General features: G+C 42.7%; 1 protein-coding gene across 1 annotated transcript in view; it reads right to left on the bottom strand.

Moving 5' to 3' along the window:
- Positions 1-814: 814 nt before the first annotated feature.
- INTS7 (integrator complex subunit 7) overlaps positions 815-8,019 on the bottom strand; it is a 68,179-nt gene continuing 60,974 nt past the window's right edge. Inside the window, exons 18-20 of the mRNA XM_037136988.2 lie at positions 6,844-6,942; positions 5,394-5,579; positions 815-2,255 (exon numbers count right to left, since the gene is read on the bottom strand). Coding sequence (XP_036992883.2) covers positions 1,965-2,255; positions 5,394-5,579; positions 6,844-6,942 — 576 coding nt within the window. The 3' untranslated portion in view covers positions 815-1,964. The remainder of the gene's footprint in view (positions 2,256-5,393; positions 5,580-6,843; positions 6,943-8,019) is intronic.

Here is an 8,019-nt window from a genome sequence, read left to right as displayed (position 1 = left end):
CCAGGTTTGTGCCAGGGGCCCTGCAGTATATCAAATCAAAGTGTCTAGACCTAGAGCTGGCAAAAACGGATCTTCCCAAGATCTGCTTCTTTTCTGGAGAATTCTGCCTTGCAACGTAGTACCAGAAATCCGAAATCGACAATGTATGATTTCCTTTGGAAAATAGCCATTTAATCGGGGGAAAAAAGATATTTCCCCCCCCAGTAAAAAAGTTTTTTGGGTTTTTTTTTTTTTGCCTTTAGTCTTTTGGGCATCTTATAACAAAACTCTGGACTAGAGTCTGGCGATCCAGCCTAATTCAGTCACTCTACAAAGAAATGAAAGCCTACAGAGAGGAAGTGACTCGCCCCAGGGCACAAAGTGCATGCATCAGGGCCCAGAGTGGAATCCCCTTTCTAATTCAGCTCTTCTGGTAAAAGAGCGAGGAAGGGGCCCTGCCCTCGTCCTCCACACTGCTGGCCATTCTTCCTAAAGCTTACGATCCCAGATGCTGTCATGACCATGCGTCTCATGCAGTGGGGACAACGGGGCCACATCTACACAGTGTCATCTACAGCGGCCACAGTAGATTTATATGTTTTGTGACGATGTTCTGGCTGTTAGCAGGGAAATGTATTGTGTGACGACAACAGCTCATGAAGCCAAGTGATCTTACAGGGACCTGAGTTGTCAATCACTTCTCACCCCCACAAAGGTCGTGTGTGACAAAGAAATAAAAGCAAAACCCCATTATTTCCTTTAAACCATCCCTCATTTGAGTTATTTTCAAGTTTAAAGAGAAAAAGGCAAACACAAGAAAAGAAATTGAGAGATTTATTTTAAAAAGAAACTTCCGAGGAATGTGCCCGCTCCATCTGAGGCGCTGCTCTGAGCCCTAGTGCCCACACCATGGGTATCTCAGTGCTGTGACCCCCGATGCTTGGAGACCGTGATCCCGAAGAGCTGCATGATCCCCAGTCAAGAAAGAACAGCGAAAGTACATCTAGTGTACTGTGATAAGACAAGAAAGTATATAATTTTATCATGGTTTTATGTTTTATCATGGTTTTCAACCAGTACTGAAACAGAAAAAAGGAGATTTCTGGCCAACCAGAAATTTCTATTCCCTGAGCGTTCCAACTAACTGAGGTTGTGCTATGAAGAGATGTTCTTTCTAGTCAGTCTAGCATCACGTAACTTGCCGAGAACAAACTGATCCAATCAAAGGTCTGCCCTCCTACCTCGAAACATTAAGAAAGTAAATGTGAACAATTTTTTTCACTCTTAAAAACAAATGTAAGAAGTTCACACAATCACGCGTATTATCAGAAAAAAAACAAATTATTAATGTCCAATCCTTCTATGTAATTGTAAGCTGTCCTTGGGTCAATTAAATACCAAAACAATAAATCGGGTTTGCTGAAACACAGAACAGACAGCTGAGGAGCTGCAATAACAGCGGCACATCCCAACTCTGCGGGGGTCGTGCCGCCCGCTCTCATAACCCGCACGGTTTGGGAGACACTTTCACATCCATCGATGGGAGGCCTCAGTTTCCACCGCTGCACGTACTAGTCAGAGCCTCCCAAGGCTTAGCTCGGAGTCAGAGGTCCGTGTCAGGCCGCAAGTGGTACATGTTGCTAAGAAGCAGTCAACTCTACCAATTCAATGATCCCAACATGTGGCTTAAAAGAAAAGGAAGAGGTTTGGCAACAGTAAAAGAATAATATGAGAATGAAAATGTTAAATATGAAATAAAGAATCTGGTGAAAGGAGAAGGAAAAAATCTTTCTGGTTAGGAATCCAGTTTTTCTCAAATAAAATTTTTAAGAAAAAAAAACACATTGTTTCATAATATTACATTATAGAAATAGTGGGTAAATAGACCACATTATTACTTTCATATCTTCATCCATGAGAAAAAGCAAAGTCTTTTTGCCCATTTAACCAATCCCTGTGAAGTCCGTTGCACACTTGTCCTGTGGTTAAAACCGCGAGTAGGCGTTTCGCTGCTGCTGCTGCTGCTGTAACGGTTGCTGGGCTTGCTGTTGCTGCAGGCGAATTTGCTGGGAATAAGGGTCTTCCAGGGATTTTACAAATATGGTGGTTCTGGGACCGGTCTTCCATACGATGCCATTGGCGTCTTTCACGGAAGATTCCACTGTAATGTTGTGTGTTCCCAGGATAGCAAAGTTCAACAGAAACTGAGTACTAAAGTAATCATTATGAGGCTCGACCCTCTGCTCCATCTCATTGGTCATATTGTCAATGGGTATCTGGAATAGAAGAATTGTTAAATGATAAGAATAGCTGACATTTATTGAGCTAGGCCCTGCCTACGTGCTTCCTTTATCCATGTAAACAACAAAGAGGTAGGAACAATTACTATCCTTGCTTTACAGATAAGAAAACTGAGGCGGAGAGGTTAAGTAATTTCTCCAAAGTCACACAGTAATCAGTGGAGGAGCTGGCTGGCCTCTGAACCCAGGCAGGCTAACTGCAGGGTCTGCGCTCCTAGTTGCGGAGTGACCTGACTCCTCGCCGTGCTTGCAGAAGGAGCTCCCAGAGCCTCTGTCAGCCCCTTCCCGGGCTGGCCACGCTCCCTGGTGAAGGAGTTTCGGACACACCACCACCAACACGCGCTGCGCTGGCACCCTGACTACTCTGAGCTGAAGGCACTTGAGAAACGACAGATGCAAGGACTCTCGGACCTGCCCCTTTCTACCCAAAACAGGCTGTAAAATTTCCCACAGGAAAGGTAGCCTTCCTATACCAGGAAGAGAAGAGCGTCCTTCTCAGAGACTGGGCACTGGTGCCGTAATGGGTCTGTACGAACAAACCTACTAAAATAACCCTATTTCCCACTGGTCAGGCCCACTGCCCCGGCGGATGTCCTAGTCACCTTCTCACAACTGAAATGCCCCAAGCCAAATCCTTTGTCTTCTCATTTTGTCATGAACTTATCACTTCTGTGTCCTAAAGTATATAAGCTTTCTCCTCTGGTAACTTCTTTGGGTCTTTATTCCCTTGTAAAGATTCCCATCTACATGTAAAATTGTAGTTATTAACATTTGTATGCTGTTTTCCTGTTAATCTGCCTTAATGTCAATTTAATCTTAGGCCCAGCTGGAGGCCCTCAGTGGATAAAAAAGAAATTTTCCCTCCCTTATATTTGTTACCAGATCCCAACTCTAATTCCCACCTCTTTAGTCTGTGAAAAGACACTCTGAAAAAACAGGAAGCAACCACCTGTTTCAGGGAGTTTAAAATGTAAGAAACTGAAAAGACCATAACACTCAGTATAGATAAGTTGGGTTTTTTTCCTCCTAGCTAGTCTCCTTTTGTATTTCTTAAGTAATACAATGATTCTTCCCTCCTTTAGTATTAACTTTAGAATTAACTTAACCTCAGAACTTGTACACTGCTCACTTATCCAGTGTCTTGTTCAGAAGGGCAGTACGATACATTGTAAGACCCAGATTTATGGGCTCATTCACTCATTCAGCTAGACAGGCACTCCTGCTGTTGTCCAAAGACAAGGTGTGAGCCTACCTCTACCCACGGTGAGGAGTGTCAGGGAGACACTTTTTCTGAGAGTGCATCTAAAGGTACGCTAATGAGTATTTGACGGCACTGCTGTACATCTACAGGTGCTTCTGTTGTACAGTCAATGACATAAATGTGCCCTCAAGCTTTGTCTCAATAAGCAGTTATCACATCGGTTTTCCACGGTCATTACCTGTAACATTAATGAAACAAAGTCACCAACCAATTCAAGATCTTGGAGTTATTTATAGATCTTTTTTGTTTTTGTCTGCACATTCAACATCTGTAGGGTTTTAACCTTCCTGAAGAATATGCCAATCAAACAAGAACTTCCTTAAAAGGACGAGAAAAACGACCTTGTGACTCTAAATGGACGCTGCATTTCAGGTCGCAAACTCACTACAAGTAACGTTCCAAAGCCGCCACGGACAACGTGGCTCGCCACATCAGCTTCCCGACTTTAGTCGGGGCCTCTCAAGAGAGACAAGCAGAAGGCCAGCACTTCTCAGTGAGAATGTGTTTTTTCTTCATAGCAAAAATCATTATATGTAAGGAACAGAGAGAATCAAGGTTACTGTTATTTCAAATGCAAAGTGAGGAGAGAGCTGCAGACAGTTAACTATGTAAATTCTCACTATGATTTTTTGAGATGAGATCACCTAAACATAGCTGTTGCACTCTGAATACAGCAAATGACTTTTTTTTGTCACCAAGTTTCTAGCGAGTGGCTACATAAGGCACCACGCATTGGGTCATAAAAGTCAAAGAGAAGAAGAGAACAAAGACTGAGCCTTATCAGATCGAGTGCAGAGTGCCAGAGCAAGTTACCAAAGTACAGAAAGTGACAACGGCCTAAATCAGACCTCCCCTTGGCTTTTTTAGTCTAAAACCGAGAGAGAATGAAATGCTCTCTTCGTATCTTTACTGACACCCCTTCCCTTGCCGTGAACCTCAGTTCAAGCGTGCCCCCAATAAGCCTGGACATGAGCACCGTGAGCTCCTGAACACCTCTGCTCATGCAGCTGTGTATGTGATACCTTGCTCCAAGCATGGTGAACAAACTGCCACAGAGACGTCTAAAGGAAAAAACATTCTGCGTTGGAAGACTGGTAATTCACGGGCACACACTCAGAATCAGAGCTTTGGCCGACAAAGCAAGCATGACTTTGGTGAACATTTCTCATGATTCTCAAAGGAGCGAACCTCTAGGGTTATAGCCATAAGGAAAGATTTTACCTTAGCTGACTACTGTATATCAATGTTGCATCTTTTTTTTTGAAAATGCTAAAATTTACTTAAAATAGAGAAAAATAAATAGATGTGTTCTTTGGGGGGCAGAGAGACCAGGGAGAGAGACACTTAGTCCCCACTTGTGATGTTTCCCTCAGTGTGGAAGAACCTTTCATTAGATGCACGGTGCTGGTCTCCAGGGGGGGTGATGAATCCCACCAACTGTTAGGTTTCAGGGTGGGAACTGGGAATGGGCAGCTAAACATCTGCTCTGCTCCTTCTTTGGGCTTCCAGAGCCACCAGTGTCACCGGAGCAGGCTTTGTGTGCACTGGCTGAGGCCGAGTAGGAAAACCCAACTGAGGGACAAGGCCAGAAGTCCTCACCACCAGGCACCTGGGCTCTAGTAATAATAACACTCATCGCTCGATCTCTGTCTGCCTGGATGTGTGGTCTATCAAATGGTTCAGGAAGGGGAGACAAGTGTCATCACCAGCCCCTCAAACCCCAATACGTGCTTTTAACTCATGTCCACCTGATGCCTGGGGAGGTGGAACTGCAATCTACTTAACCATGAAAAAAACTAAAAAACTTCCATCAACAAGTTGATTAAATCACATAATTCTGCCCCTTTAATCACCTTGTAGTCTTGTCCAGATTTACTCTGTAGCGTGGAGGAAACATTCAAACAGACAGACTGAATTTTGCGAAAGAGTCCTGGTTTCGATCCGTGCTGAACCACTCCCTCCACCTTCAGCGCCAGCTGCTGGTTGTTCTGGACAGCAATGGGCTCCGCGGGGTTCCGGGGGGACGGTGACAGAGCGAGCTGGAACAACGACATCAAAATGAACCCTAACTGCCAAGAACGAGCTTCCTTCCAACACATGTCTGTGCTAGTCGCTGTTATGGGTCAAAACGTCACACACACACACACACACACACACACACACACACACCCCACCCCCAACTGCGCTGGGACAACCAGATAGACATGCCTTCAGAGTCAAGGGCTCCTTGTTGATAGTGCCTCCTTTTAAATACCCATTGACTTATTTTTTTTAAATAAAATAAACTGGGCCCAGCCCCAGTTCTGTTTGAGTGCAACAGAAGATTAGAGAATAGCAAAGCCACTGCTCTCCCAATTTCTGTGGAAAGGTATTTCTTGGACAATGAACCAATTCTAGTAGGGAAATAAACTATGCAAATTTTTATGTCCAGCAGCTGTCTCTTGGGTCTTAGGTAATTTTAAATTGACTAAATTCAAATGCAAATAAACTTAAAATTCTAGGATTGCATCTATGACCAAGTCTCCATAAAAGTCAATTTCCACAAGTGAACCAAATGATACTTTAAATCTTTTTAATTAGAGTGTTTATTCTTTAAAAAAAATTAAAAATCCACTTCATCTACAGAAAGCTCAAATCTTGCTACATAAAAACATCAAAAAAATTGGGTCTCTTTGATAATGCTGTTAAACCGCTAAAGTAATCAACTCTAGAGACCTGCTACCTTAGGACTTATGTAGATAATCGATTTTCCTTGCTATTCAGGTCATTTGAAGTGGCTTGCTTTGTTATTTGCAGTCAAAAGCATTTGGATAGATACCACAATGTACTGAAGACGTTTTCTGACAGGGATAACCCAGGATATCTCTCAGAAGTGACGATTTCCCCCTTTCCCCACAATTCAATTCCTTGAATCAAAAATAACTTCCAAATTTTGGGTAGCTTAAATATTTAAAAATACTAATTCTATTCATTGGCCAGCTCCTCGAAACTTGTTATTCAAAGACAAAAGTGCTTTGGAGGTAGGACTGGCCGCGTTTTTACTGAACTTGTTTCATTTGAAGAACATACTCTTGGAGCAGGGAGCCAAGGCCCGGAGCTGCAGGGGCCCACACACCAGTCTCACTGCAGTTGGTACTGACAGGCACTCCACCCCCTTCATCAGACCGATCAGTACAGGGAGGAAAGGCTTACAACTAAAGAGGGTTTTATCAAAACCAAAGGTCAGATCCGGAAGTAGAGCTCCAAACATTAAGATAACTGGGTTTTTGATCTACATTAACCTTAGCATTCTTCCTTTATTACCTTGATGCTAGTAGACTGTAGTTTCTGGAAGAAATATCTCTGAAATGAAAGAGGAACTTTCAGCAAAGCAATGATGGCATTGCAGAGGCATGCTGTATGCTGGGGAGAAAAAGAAACGGAATCAAATAAAAATAAATTTCCAAATTTCATCAACGAATGGTACGTTCAGGAATAAGTTTCTACAAAAGCTCATACAGACTACTACAAAGTGAACAATAATACCACCAATCAGGAAATAGTCATAATACCCAGAAATTGGGAATATTTGCCAAACCATTCATGTTATGGAGTACAATGACAGACTTTGCTTTATTTTGAAGTAGTATATTCAATAAAAAGTAAATGACAAAAAGGAGAACACCTACACTGCTCATATTAAGCCGCTAAAATAGAGTAACTATCAGTTTGATAAAGTATGGCAAAGTATGAGGAGGAGCATATGGAAAGAAGCCAGAGCAGGGGACTGACGCCCGAGAGCAGACACCAAATCCCGTGTGGAACTCTGGCTTTGAGTCGCCTTGTTTCGTCACTCATTTCCACAGGGCGGCTCGCTGACGCCGTCGCCATGAGGTCCCAGAAAGTGGGCAATGGTGAAATCTTGCTAGAATTAAGACTAAGGACGACTATATAGTCCAACTCTGCAGAATTCTGAAACTTTAATAAAGTACCTTGTTTCCAGTCTCTATTTCACAAACTGAACTGAGTTTTGAAAACCCTAGCATTTACTGCACTGTGATAGTAACACTCAAGCAAATCCTTTGTGTCTTACTGAAAAGGATCATAGAGCCAGAGTTTAAGGGTCAAAGATTACTTATTAATTTAAAACCACTCTATTGATGTACAATGACATACAAAAACTGTATATATTGAATTTACACAACTTAATGGGTATGGAGGTAATTATACACCTATGAAAGCATCAAAGCTATTTCATTTATATGTGTGTGTGTGTATGTACATATACATACTTTATCTTCACCTGAGGACATTTTTTCACTGCTTTTAAAGATAGGGGAAGGGAGAGAAAGAAACATGGATGCGAGAGAGAAGCATCAACTGGTTGCCTCCTATATGCGCCCAGACCAGGGACTGAACCTATGACCTACATATGTGCCCTGACTGGGAATTGAACATGCAATCTTTCAGTAACAGGACGATGCTCTAACCAACTGGCCG

This window comes from Artibeus jamaicensis, unplaced genomic scaffold (genome assembly GCF_021234435.1).
Source record: "Artibeus jamaicensis isolate MK-2021 breed Jamaican fruit bat unplaced genomic scaffold, CSHL_Jam_final contig_2170, whole genome shotgun sequence".
Classification (NCBI taxonomy): domain Eukaryota; kingdom Metazoa; phylum Chordata; class Mammalia; order Chiroptera; family Phyllostomidae; genus Artibeus; species Artibeus jamaicensis.
The sequence above is the reverse complement of the archived record's forward strand: the minus strand, read 5'-3'. Positions and strand labels throughout refer to the sequence as shown.